Here is a 13832-nt window from a genome sequence, read left to right on the forward strand (position 1 = left end):
AGTGCTGGGACCCCAGTTGTTTACAATATATATTAATGACTTGGATGAGGAATTAAATGCAGCATCTCCAAGTTTGCGGATGACACGAAGCTGGGTGGCAGTGTTAGCTGTGAGGAGAATGCTAAGAGGATGCAGGGTGACTTGGATAGGTTGGGTGAGTGGGCAAATTCATGGCAGATGCAATTTAATGTGGATAAATGTGAAGTTATCCACTTTGGTGGCAAAAATAGGAAAACAGATTATTATCTGAATGGTGGCCGATTAGGAAAAGGGGAGGTGCAACGTGACCTGGGTGTCATTATACACCAGTCATTGAAAGTGGGCATGCAGGTACAGCAGGCGGTGAAAAAGGCGAATGGTATGCTGGCATTTATAGCGAGAGGATTTGAGTACAGGAGCAGGGAGGTACTACTGCAGTTGTACAAGGCCTTGGTGAGACCACACCTGGAGTATCGTGTGCAGTCTTGGTCCCCTAATCTGAGGAAAGACATCCTTGCCATAGAGGGAGTACAGAGAAGGTTCACCAGATTGATTCCTGGGATGGCAGGACTTTCATATGAAGAAAGACTGAATGAACTGGGCTTGTACTCGTTGGAATTTAGAAGATTGAGGGGGGATCTGATTGAAACGTATAAGATCCTAAAGGGATTGGACAGGCTAGATGCAGGAAGATTGTTCCCGATTTTGGGGAAGTCCAGAACAAGGGGTCATAGTTTGAGGATAGAGGGGAAGCCTTTTAGGACCGAGATTAGGAAAAACTTCTTCACACAGAGAGTGGTGAATCTGTGGAATTCTCTGCCACAGGAAACAGTTGAGGCCAGTTCATTGGCTATATTTAAGAGGGAGTTAGATATGGCCCTTGTGGCTACGGGGGTCAGGGGGTATGGAGGGAAGGCTGGGGCGGTGTTCTGAGTTGGATGATCAGCCATGATCATAATAAATGGCGGTGCAGGCTCGAAGGGCCGAATGGCCTACTCCTGCACCTATTTTCTATGTTTCTATGTTTCTATCGTGAAGCAGTCTAGGACAAGAGGGCACAACCTCAGAACAGATGAGGGATATCCATTTAGAATGGAGATGGGAGGGAAATTCTGTAGCCAATGGATGGCGAATCTGTGGAATTTGTTGGTACTGGCGGCTGTGGAGACCAGGTCATTGAATGTATCTAAAGTGGAGGCTGGTAGATTCTTGATAAGTCAGGCTGTGAAAGGTTACAGCGAGAAGGTAGGAGAATGGGCCTGAGAGGGAAATGGGTCGGCCACGATCAAATGGCAGAGCAGACTCGATGGGCCGAACGATCTAATTCTGCTCCTATATCTCATGGTCTTCCAGCTGGAAAGGTCTCAGTTGAATGCCTAATCTGAAGGCTGGAGCCTCAGCCAGTGTGGCATTCCTCAGTATTACACTGGGAGTGGGGCACGAACTCACGATTTTCTGAGTGAGCGCTAACCCACCGAACTGGCAGTGTTAATAATGAATGTTAGAAGCGACAGGATAGTTGCAGGAGGCAAAATGAGAACCAAGTGATGAGAGAGACTCCACTGGGCAGTGGAGGGTAGGGATTTTGGTTAAGCTTGGGTTCTGTCTGATCACCGATGGTGTTGCCGGCCGGACTGAGCTGTTGCTGCTCAGAGTTGCTGACCCCTCCTCATTTGTTTTTGTTTTACTCTGTAGAGCATCCCAAGATCTGGCTGCCGCGGGTACTGAGACACACGTTCATTAAGAAAGTTGGTGAGCAAATAAATATTATGATCCCATTCCAGGTGGGTAATCTGTGCGTGAGCTTGTGTGTTTGTCTGTGTGTCTATGTTCAAAATTCAAAGTAAATTTAATATCAATGTGCGTACATGTCACCACATACACACCCCTGAGGTTCGTTTTCTTGCAGGCGTACACAGTAAACCCCAAAAACACAATAGAAACAATGAAAGACCGCACCCAACAGGACTGACAAATAACCAGGGTTCAAGAGACAACAAACTGTGTGTGTGTGTGTGTGTGTGTGTGTGTTCTTGTGCATCTGTGTGTGTCTATGTTCGTGTGTGTGTGTCTGAGAACGGTCTATTTACATCACTGAAGCTGGCGAAGACCTTGCTGATGTGAAGACCGATGATCACTTTGGACTGATCGTGCTGGCTCTGGCCCAGCACAGCCCAGACTTGCCCGGGTCTCATCCACTCTCCGTATCCTTGTGTGGGGTACTGAGGTCTGCATGGTGAGTGGGCTGTAGGGAGTGGAGGTCCCATGCCTCTGACATGCTCTCAAAAGGAGGGAAGGCTCAGGGCAAAGAACAATCACCTTCCAGAGCAAGGTGGTTTTCCTGGCAATGATCCTGGGAATGTATTAGAACATAGAATAGTACCACACAGGAAAAGGCCCTTCAACCCACAATGCTGTGCTGAACTAATTAACCTAAACCCTTCTACCTACACAGTGTCCATGTCCCTCCATTCTCTGCACATCCATGCACCTGTCTAAGAACCTCTTAAACATCTCTGTCGTATCTACCACCACCCCGGCAGTGCATTCCAGACACTCACCCTCGTTGTGTAAAGAACTTGTCCCACCCATTTCCTTTAGACTTATCCCCTCCCTTCATAAATGCAGACTCTCTCATATTAAGATGAGAAAATCTGCAGATGCTGGAACACACACAAAATGCTGGAGGAACTCAGCAGGCCAGGCAGCATCTATGGAAAGTTTATGGGCACCCTCCAACCTGATGGCATGACCTTATGGCAATTGCCCTTCTCCATTCCCATTCCTGTTTCCCTCTATCACCTCATCTCCTTACCTGCCCATCACTTCCCCCTGGTGCTCCTCTCCCTTCCCTTTCTCCCATGGTCTTCAACCCTTTCCTATCTGATTCCCCCTTCTCCGGCCCTTTTTCTCTTTCACTTATCAACTTCCCAGCACTTTACTTCACCCCTCCCCTCTCCCGGTTTCACCTATCACCTCCTACATTGTACTTCTTTCTCCCCTCCGCCTCACCTTCTTGCTCTACCTCAGGGTTTCCCAACCTCGGGTCCACAGACCCCTTGCTTAATGGTATTGGCCCATGATATATAAAAAAAATTGGAATCCCTGCTCTAACTTCTCATCTTTTTTTTCCCAGTCCTAATAAAGGGTCTTGGGCTGAGACATCGACTGTTAAGTCTTTTCCATAGATGCTGCCTGGCCTGCAGAGTTCTTCCAGCATTTTGTGTGTGTTCCTCAAATATTAGACATTTTAACCCTGTGAAAAGGATACTAGCTATCTATTCTACTTGTGCCTCTCATAATCTTATAATCTTAACCCCAGTTTCTACTGCTGCAGAGAATACTCTCGACTTCTCCTGATAGCACATGCCCTCTAATCCAGGCATCATCCTGATGAACCTCTCCAGCACCCTCTCAAAAAGACTCCACTTCTGGAGAGTCACAGTTTCAAAATGAAGGGTGGGCCATTTAAGCTTGAAATGGGGAGGAATTCTTCGTGCAGAAGCTGACGAATCTTTGGAGCACTTCACAGTAGTGCGTTGTGGAGGCTGATGGTCAACCCAAAAATATCACTCAGTCGTCAGTTGTGGAAAAAGTGAGATTGGCATTGGGCGTTAAGGAAATGGGCAGAGGGATGGTAAACAGCAGTTTTGTAGAAGATCAACCATGTCTTCATCCAGTATTGGAGAGGTCCACAGGAGCCAAGATGCCTCCTCCAGCTGCAGTTGCTTAAGCTTTCACGTTATGTCATTTGGATGAGAGGCTAGATTTAACAATGCCAGCTTAACCCGGTCTGGATCAGGACAAGAAAACTGAGTAGTAATTGCTAACTAGTTTGTTATCGTCAATGAAAAACTTTGTGTACCATCCATACAGATCATTCCACACATCAGTACATCAAAGTTCAAAGTAAATTTATTATCAAAGTACATATATGTCACCATGTACAACCCCAAGATTCATGTTCTTGTGGGCATCCATAATAGAACAATAACCATTATAGAATCAATGAAAGACTGCATCAACTTGGGCGTTCAACCAGTATGCAAAAGACACAAACTGCTAATATAGAAAGAAAGAAATAATAATAAATAAATAAGCAAAAATGTAGTAAAAAGAAAGCAGAATGCTGTTCCAGTTACTGAGAACATTCAAGTTGATTGTCATTCAACTGTACAGAGGTATATAGATAAATGAAACAATGACCCTCTGGGACCAAGGTGCTAAACACAGAACATATTCCACATACAGCACATTAAATATGAACGGTTTCCTAGCCCAGTTGGAAAGGAGGAGGCTGAGGCATAGAGCTAGCAACCCCATCCTATGAAAGCTCAGCGGTACAGAAACACCAGCCGAAGCTGCAGAGACCTCATCCCACGAGGAGGCAGGACCTTCAGTGGGCTTCACCTTGAAAGACTGGCCCAGGGCAGGGGACTCTGACGATCTGCTGTCGGCAGCCTATGCCCCAGTAGGGGTGATGGGCTTCAGGAAAGGAAGAGGACATTAAATGATATTAACACAATAATAATAGTTTTTCTAAATAAGTAAAAAAAAAAGAAAATGAAAATACTCTGCAGATGTACATTTGGACATAAAGTTAAATGTGCGGTGGTACAATGCCGCACCTGTCCGGGTGTAACTCTACCATGAGACAATGGGGGCTGAAGGAAAGATAGTTTGATTAATAAAGCTATTGTTCAAGTTTAAGTTTATTATCAATCAACCGTGCAGTTGAAAACAGTGTTCCTGAGGGATCAAGGTGTAAAACACAGAACATATATTACAAATAACACATAAAGTAATATTAACAGATAGTAAAGGTTTTCTGTAGATGTACATAACTGCATGTGTCATAAAGTTAAATGCACAACAGTTTTACTGCTACTGACGCTGTCATAAATAATGAGGATTGGGTGGTAGCAGGGTGTTTAGGAGTCTCATAGCCTGAGGGAAGAAGCTGTTTTCCAGCCTAACTGTCCTTGTTCTTGTAGTTTGGTCCAGGTACTGTGGAAAGTGCAGTGCAGGCAGACAATCGAGGTGCGAGGGCCACAGGGAGGTAGACTGGGAGATCAAGAGTTCATCTTTATCACACAAGAGTCTGATCAAAACGGGGTAGAAGCTGTCCTTTGAGCTTGGTGGTACATATTCTCAAGGTTTTGCATCTTCTGCCCGATGGGAGAGGAGAAGAAGAGAGAATATCTGGGATTCTTGATTACGCAGCTGCTCTGCTGAGACAGCTCAAAGAGCAGACAGAGACACGAGGGGAAGGCTGCTCTTTGTGATGAACTGACCTCTGTCTACAACCCTCTGAAATTTCTTGTGGTCTTTTACCAGACCAAGCAATGATGCACTGGGGTTAGATGATCTCTCTGGTGCAGCCTGCAAAACTGTTGTTTGTATTTTTATCACCATGTTTACTGTTTACTCTGCGAGCTTCGCATGAGCAAGGAATCTTATTGCTGACAATAAACTTCTAAGCAATCGAGGTGGACGTCAGGGGTAGGAGAAGTCCTTGATTGTGCTGGCTGCTTTCCTGAAGCAGTGTCAGTGGAGAGGTGGCTGTTTTTCCTGATGGACTGGGTTAGGGGAACAAAATAGTTCCTTGTTAGTTGAGCCCATTCATAAGATCATGAGATAAAGGAGCAGAATTAGGCCATTCAGCCCATCGAGTCTTCTCCACATTCTGTTCCATATTTTCCCTCTCAACCCCATTCTCCTGCTTTCTTTTTGTAACTTTTGACACCCTTGCTGAGCAAAAACCTCTGCTTTAAATACACCCAGAGGCTTGTCCTCCACTGCCATCTGTGGCAATGAATTACACAGATCCACCACCCTCTGGTTAAAGGATTCCCCCTCATGTCTGTCCCAAAGGAACATTCTAGTCTTCTGAAGTCCTGGACTCCCCAACTCTGTCTAAGCTTTTCAATATCCATTGGTTTCAATGAGATCCCCCTCATTCTTCTGAACTCCAGCAACTTCACTGCCTGAATTATATTAACCTTTGAACTTTGAACCTCCCCAGGGGAAGCCGCGACCTGTGGTCACATGGTTGAAGGAAGGGCAGCCGCTGGACACCAGCCAGATCAGCATCCGCAACAGCGACGTGGACACTATCCTCTTCATCCGGCACGCAGAGCGCGCCCACTCGGGGACCTACGAGCTCAGCGTCCAGATTGAAGGCCTCGTTGACAAGGCGAATATCAAAATTCGGGTTGTTGGTGAGTACCTCCGACTGGGCAGGAGCGGTTTGTTATGGAACGCAATGGGGGGACCTTCCAGGTTCAATAGTGGGAGTACTGGGATTTGGAGACCTGTCACCTAACTGGGTTCTGAACCCACATAAATAAAGGGATGGAGGGGCAGATCTGTGTGAGTCCAACAAACCAGAGTGGTTGATACTTCATGACTCTCTACCCCATACAGAGAATTAACTTCTTTATTATATTATTTCAGTTCCGTAAGACCATAAGACATAGGAGCAGAATTAGGCCATTCAGGGCAATATGAAAACATTGAGGAGTACAGCACAGTTGGAGCACAGTATTGGTGCCAATTCCGGTGTCTGTGCCAGCCCAATTAAACTGAATCTACAGTAACTGCCTGTATATGATTCATATCCCTCCAGTCCCTGCATGTTCATTTATCTGTCTAAATGCCTCTTACACACCACTGTCGTATCTGCTTTCAAACCTGAAGTGATGAAGACTGGAGATTAGCAGGGAATGTGAAGATGATGAAGACTGTGGATGTCGCGGGGTCTAAAAGCTGGCACAGCAATTTTACATAAGCAATGCTCCCATCTGGGAGCCAATGTTCCCTGGCTGGGATCGAATGGGAGTTGATGAGGATGGAGAAGTGTTTTGAAGAGGGAGAGGTGTGGAACTACGTGAAGAACACATTCAGGTGTTCTGGGATGACCCTCCCTTCTACTTGGGGAAGCCTCAGTTATTCCTCACCTATTTGTTGTGGCTGTGTCAGGAACTTGGTGCATTAGAGAATCTAGATCAAATGTTTGAGCTGATTTTTTATGAGGACCATTTTTTTTTAAAACAGATGAAAGATTTGTCACATGTATGTTGAAACATCCGGACATTTTTGCGTCAACTATCAGCGCAGTCTGAGGATGTGCTGTGGGCAGCCTATAATTGGCGCCGTGCTTCTGGTGTCGACATAGCACGTCCACAACTTACTAACCCAAACCCGCACATCTTTGGAACATGGAAAGGAACCAGAGCGCCCTGGGAAAGTCCACAAGATCACGGAGAGAACATACGAACTCCTTGTAGACAGCAGTGGGAAATGAACCCCAATCACTGACAATACTGTTCTGGGCTTGGATCTGTTCCGATAAAAGTGAAATGTTTTGGAAAGGAATAAAACTGCGGTAGATGTGAGGGCAGGTCAGGTATTTGAGGAAATTTAACCTTCTATTAAGGACACAAGGACTCTTTAATTGAAAGGGCAAAGACAGAACACTGGTGCCAGGAGGGATTTGTTTACATGAAGTAATTGAATGTAAAACTCTGGATTGATTTAAGGACAGCCAGACCCAAAGGGAGGGATCAAATGTGCGGAATGTTGATTAAGTAAAATTGGAGCTATTTCAGTGTCTGACAACACACTCACTGCCCAAGGCCGCAAAACCTGTGGCTTATGTAAAGTTGACATAATTTCTGCATGCCAATCTCTGTTAAAGCTCCCGCACTCCACACTTGCCAAGGACACCTTTGCATTTCTTGTGGAATAATAATAACCACTTGTATTTACACAGGACCCTCATCTTAGTCAACACCCCAAGATGCTAGACAGGCAATTGATCAGATAAAAATAGACACTGATTTGAAGATGGGAATATAGGTACACTTGACCAGAAGGAGGATTTTAAGGAGTGTAGGACATAGAAGCAGAATTAGGCCTTTCAGCCCAATGAGCCTGCTCTGCCATTCTATCATGGCTGATTTATTATCCCTCTCAACCACACTTTCTGTAAGACCATAAGATATAGGAGGAGAACTAGGCCATTTGGCCCATTGAGTCTGCTCTCCCATTTCCTCTCAGACCCAGTCTCCTGCCTTCTCTCTGAATCCCTTCATGCCCTGGCCAGTCAAAAATCTATCAATCTCTGCCTTAAGTATACATAAAGACTTAACCACCACCACTATCTCTGGCTATGAATTCCACAGATTTGCCACTCGCTGGCTAAAGAAATTCTTCCTCATCTCCATTCCAAAAGGATGCACCTAACTTTTTCCTATAATTTTGACATCCTGACTAGTCAACAACCTATCAACCTCTGCTTTAAATACACCCAATGACTTGGGCACAGATTCACTACCCTCCAGCTAAAGAAATTCCTCCTCATCTCTGTTCAGAAGGGATGTGCTTGTATTCTGAGGCTGTGCCCTCTGGTCCTAGACTCCTTCAGTATTAATCATCCTTTTCACATCCACTCTATCTAGACCTTTCAATATTTAATAGGTTTCAATGAGGTCCTCCCTCATTCTTCTAAACTTCAGCAAGTACAGGCCCAGAGCCATCAAACACTTCTCAAATGTTAAGCTTTTTGTGCCCAGCATCATTTTTGTGAACCTACTCGAGACTCTCTTCAATGCCAGCACATCCTTTCTTAGATAAGGGACCCAAAACTGCTTACAATGTTCCGAGTGACTTGGAATAGGAGATGGGAGATATAGGGAGGGATTTCAGAGAGAGGTTGGACAGCTGAAGATTGGTTGGACAACAGTATTGGAATATTGTGAGCTGTTTTGGGCCCCTCATCTCAGAAATGAAATGCTGACACTGGAGAGAGCACAAAGGAGGTTCATGGAAATGATTCCAGGATTGAACGGTATGTCATATGAAGAGCGTTTGATGTCACTGGACCTCTATTCACTGGAAATCAGAAGAATGAGGGGTGACATAATTGAAACCTATCGAATATTGAAAGGCCTCAATAGAGTGGATGTAGAGGGGATGTTTCCTGTGGTGGGAGAGTCTAGGACCAGAGGACACAGTCTCAGAATAGAGTGGTGTCTTTTCTGAATGAAGATGAGGAGGAATTTCTTTAGCCAGAGAGTAGTGAATCTGTGGAATTTGTTGCCACATTCGGCCAGAGAGGCCAAGTTTTTACGTATGCTTCAGGCAGAGGTTGATAGGTTCTTGATTGGTCAGGGCTGAAGGGATATGGAGAGAAGGCAGGAGATTGGGGCTGCAAGGGAAAATGAACCAGTCATGATGAAATGGTGGAGCAGATTCGATGGGCCAAATGGTCTAATTCTGCTCCTGTAGCCTATGGTCTTGTGGCCTGAAGTGGAATAACTTGGTAGGGTAGCAGCCAGTGCAGTGCTTTACAGTGCCAGCTATAAGGTTGGGGTTCAGTTACCACTGCTGACTGTAAGGAGTTTGTACGTTACCACACGGGCACTTCAGCTGTCCAAGCTCTAAGCTCTGAAATTCCTCCCTATATTTCTCCAGCTCTCTACCTCCTCTTGGAAGACACTCTTGTGTTTCATCAGGGTGCTCCGGTATCCTCACAAATTTCAGAGATGTATGGATTAGCATTACAGGCATGCTATGTTGGCACTGGAAGCCTGGCATCATTTGCGGTCTGCCAAGCTCAATCCCCGTTGATTTGGTTTGACGCCTATGACGTGTTTCTCTGTATGTTTCGATGTACATGTGACAAATAAAGCTAATCTTTAATCTTTAAACTTGGAAGTAAAAGATCTTAGTGATCAGACTATTTCTTTGATCTGTAATGACTTGTTACTTAAAATCTGAGATAAGATTCTGTCTCTAGAGCAGAAACTCTTTGATTCACACATCTGTCAAAATCGTACAATCCCTGTCTCCAGTAAGCACGTTGTCTCCCGCGAGAGAACGTGGCTGATGCCAGGCTTCTGATGTTCTTTCTGTCAAGATAACATTACAGAAATTTGTCAGTAATTCCATCCCCTCCCTGTGCACTGAGCCCAATGTGTAAAGTTCAGCTCACAACACCAATGAAAGACCTGGTGGTATGTGCTTTCAGGCTTTTGTATCTTCTATCTGATGGGACGGGGGAGAGGAGAGAATGCCTGGGGTGTGAGATCTTCATTTAAAGGAACCTCCTCCTTTTCCCTATAAGGATATTTCAGAGTAATTCAAAGATCTTTAAAGGACAAGTCCCAATTTCCAATAACCCTTGCAAAATGTGACCTATACGATATCTAAACACCAAAGGTCAAGTTCATAAAAGGCCAGAGGATGATTTACTGGCACAGCAGATGAGGATGATGGATCAGGTGACTGGTTGTGTTACAGTTGCTTGTCATTTTGGAATTTGCTGCTCCGTCTCCAGCAGGTGTGGTTGTTGGATGCTTGAATTTCCTGGCAAGAACAGGAGTCACAAAAGGTTGTCCTCTCTCCCCTGTCTTGTACGGGTGTTGTATCGAGCCTTTGGTTGAATCCATCAGGAAGGATGCAGACATGAGTGAAGATGACCTGGCAGTGGGGACTTTCAGATAGACATAGGGGAGAAATTAGGCCATTCAGCCCATCAAATCCTTTCTCCCATTCCATCATGGCTGATATATTATCCCCTTCAATCCTATTCTCCTGCCTTCTACCTATCACCTTCTGATGTCCTGACTAATCAAGAAGCTATCAACCTCCACTTTAAATATACCCAATGACTTGCTCTCCACAGCTGTCTGTAACAATGAATCCTACAGACGTACCACCCAATGGCTAAGAGAAAAGTAGACTAATGCATCCAAATTCAAGCATCCAACAACAACAACAACAACACAAACATAACCAGGACTTGTGATATGCACCAGCTGCTCATACGACCATCCAGCACCTGGTCTCATGCCAGGTTGCCCAGGGTGACCTGCAGGTTAGCGGAGGGAGGGAGGTACCTCAGGAATGCATTGTCCATCACGGAAACAGTACATGCTAAAGTATTAATCTCCCTCGTCCCATCAACCACTGGACCATAGCTGTCCATACACCTCCCATTTTGCTCAAACTTCCCTTAAAGGTTGAAAATGAACCCATATCCGTTATGCAAACACGAGGAAATCTGCAGATGCTGGAATTTCAAGCAACACATATCAAAGTTGCTGGTGAACGCAGCAGGCCAGGCAGCATCTCGAAGAAGAGATACAGTCGACGTTTCGGGCCGAGACCCTTCGTCAGGACTAACTGAAAGAAGAGCTAGTAAGATCTAGTCATATGTGTGTTGCTCCATATCCGTTACATCCACTTGTAACTTGTTCCACACTCACACCACCCTCTGAATGAAGAAGTTCCCCCTCAGGTCCCTTTAGATATTTCACTTTTCACCATTAACCCATGACTTCTGGCTCTAGTCTCACCCACCTTACTGTACTCTATCCCACTCATAATTTTATACACCTCTATCAAATCTCCACTCTTTCTCCTGAGCTCCAGGGAGTAAATTCCTAACCCAGTCAGCCTTTCCCTAGAACTCAGGTCCTCGAGTCCTGGCAACATCCTTGTAAATCTTATCTGTACTCTTTGAATCTTAATACTTTTCAGTAGGTAGGTGATTAAAATTGCACACAATACTCCTAACTTGGAAGCACGAGGAATTCTGCAGATGCCGGAAATTCAAGAAATACAATTCTTTTTCTCCCTCTGTCCCTCTCACTATACCCCTTGGCCATCCTCTGGGTTTTCCCCCCCTCCCCCTTTTCTTTCTCCTTGGGCCTCCTGTCCCATGATCCTCTCATATCTCTTTTGCCAATCACCTGTCCAGCTCTTGGCTCCATCCCTCCCCCTCCTGTCTTCTCCTATCATTTTGGATCTCCCCCTCCCCCTCCCACTTTCAAATCTCTTACTAGCTCTTCTTTCAGTTAGTCCTGACGAAGGGTCTCGGCCCGAAACATGGACCGTGCCTCTTCCTAGAGATGCTGCCTGGCCTGTTGCGTTCACCAGCAACTTTGATGTGTGTTACTCCTAACTTGGCCTCATTAACCTCATCAACCTGTTTTATCATGACCTTTGGCTTTTCGTACTTTGTCAGACATGCAATGAAAGGAGTTATGGTAGAAAGTAGAGGGATTTCTCACTAATGGCCATATGATGATCACCATGCTTGCCAGCTTTAATTCAACAATGAACCACCAGTTTTGGGAACAGCCCTTAGCCTACAACCTTAAGTCTGCTGAGCTGGTGTGGAGAACTTCACTCACCACAACTCTGAACTGATTCCACAACCCACACACTCACTCTCAAGGGACTCACCAACTCATGTTCTCCGTATTATTTATTCACTTTTTTATTATCTGCACAATTTGTCTTCTTTTGCACCTTGGCTGTTTGTCAGGGTTTGTTTATGTAGAGTTTTTCATACATTGTATAGTATTTCTTTATTTTCTTGCAAATGCCTGCAAGAAAATGAATCTCAAGGTAGTACATGGTGACGCATACTGTACATACTTTGATAATAATTTCACTTTGAAATTTAGATTTAATTCCCGGAAGCAGCCTGCAGCTTTTCCTTGAATTCCCTTTTGCATAAATTATTTCAGAGAAGCCAGGACCGCCGGAGTCCCTGAAGATCACAGATGTCTGGGGATTCAATGCTGGCATAGAGTGGAAACCACCAAAGGATGATGGAAACTCTGAAATCATTGGCTATGCCATTCAGAAAGCTGACAAGAAAACCATGGTGAGTCTGGGGTACCAGGAATGGCCATCCATTACAGCCATGGCTTAAACACAAGAGAATCGACAGATGCTGGAAATCCAGAGCAACACTCACAAAATGCTGGAGAAACTCAGCAGGTCAGGTGGCATCTATGGAGAAGAATAAACAGTCATAATACACATGCACACACTGACACAGTCAGACACGCAAACCCAAGGACACAGACACTTGTCTGCGCAAAGATGCAGTGATACACAGGGGTCCCGATGAAGGGTTGTGATGTTGAATCAGATCCGCGGGTCTAGGCAAGTGAGACAGGAAATGCACTGATTTCAAATAGATATATTAACCATTTATTTACAAACAGTAAAAATTCAATCAAACATTCATGTTCCCCAAGCTACAGACACTACAAAGTAGAATACTTAACAAACATACTTGGTTGAAAGTGCGCGCAGAGCATAACTTCCCAAGAGAGAAATCCCCTTCCATGTACAATTTTATATACTCAGGATATTTGAAACTGAGCGCCAGGCTTCTATCCAATGGGAAAAGCAGCTGCAGCTTCTAAACTAACCAATCACAATGGAAATGGCTTTCGACAATCAGAATGAGGCACAGGGCAAGGGTCTTGGATCAAAATGTCAACTGCTTATTCTCTCCATAGATGCTGACTGACCTGTTGAGTTCCTTTAGCTTTTTAGTGTGTGTTGCTCTGTGGCAGGGGCCAGTCTGGCTACGGGGCCTGTGTCTGTGCTGTATAACCCTATGGATCTAATTGGGAAACTGGTTTGTAATTGTTATATGTACCGAGATATGGCGGAGAACTTAGCTTTGCATGGCCTCTAGGTAGATCATTTCATCATATCAGTGTATCAAGGTAGCCCAAGGGAAAACAGTGAAAGAATGCAGAATAAACCGTTGCACTTACAGAGAAAGTGCAGTGCTGGCAGACGTTAAGTTGCAAGCCCATGACAAAGTAGATTGTGAAGTCAATCGTCCAGCTTATCAAACTGTTGTGTTCTATTGTGTTATAACAGTGGGTTAGAAGCAGTCCTAAAGCCTGGTGGGATGTGCTTTTGGGCTTCTGTATCTTCTGCCCGATGGGAAAGGAGAGAAGAGCGAATGTCTGGGGAGGGTGGGGTCTTTGAATATGCTGGCTGCTTTACTGTGGTAGCAGGAAGTGTTAGAG

At 45.0% G+C, this 13832-nt stretch overlaps 1 protein-coding gene across 2 annotated transcripts in view; it reads left to right on the forward strand.

The window, feature by feature from the left end:
• The window catches only part of LOC140204931 (myosin-binding protein C, fast-type-like), a 113324-nt gene that overhangs the window by 85716 nt on the left and 13776 nt on the right, over positions 1 to 13832 (forward strand). For both annotated transcript variants that reach the window (XM_072271911.1, XM_072271910.1), the window contains 3 exons: positions 1675 to 1763; positions 6005 to 6200; positions 12522 to 12661. In XM_072271911.1, coding sequence (XP_072128012.1) covers positions 1675 to 1763; positions 6005 to 6200; positions 12522 to 12661 — 425 coding nt within the window. The remainder of the gene's footprint in view (positions 1 to 1674; positions 1764 to 6004; positions 6201 to 12521; positions 12662 to 13832) is intronic.

This window comes from Mobula birostris, chromosome 11 (assembly GCF_030028105.1).
Source record: "Mobula birostris isolate sMobBir1 chromosome 11, sMobBir1.hap1, whole genome shotgun sequence".
Lineage (NCBI taxonomy): Eukaryota > Metazoa > Chordata > Chondrichthyes > Myliobatiformes > Myliobatidae > Mobula > Mobula birostris.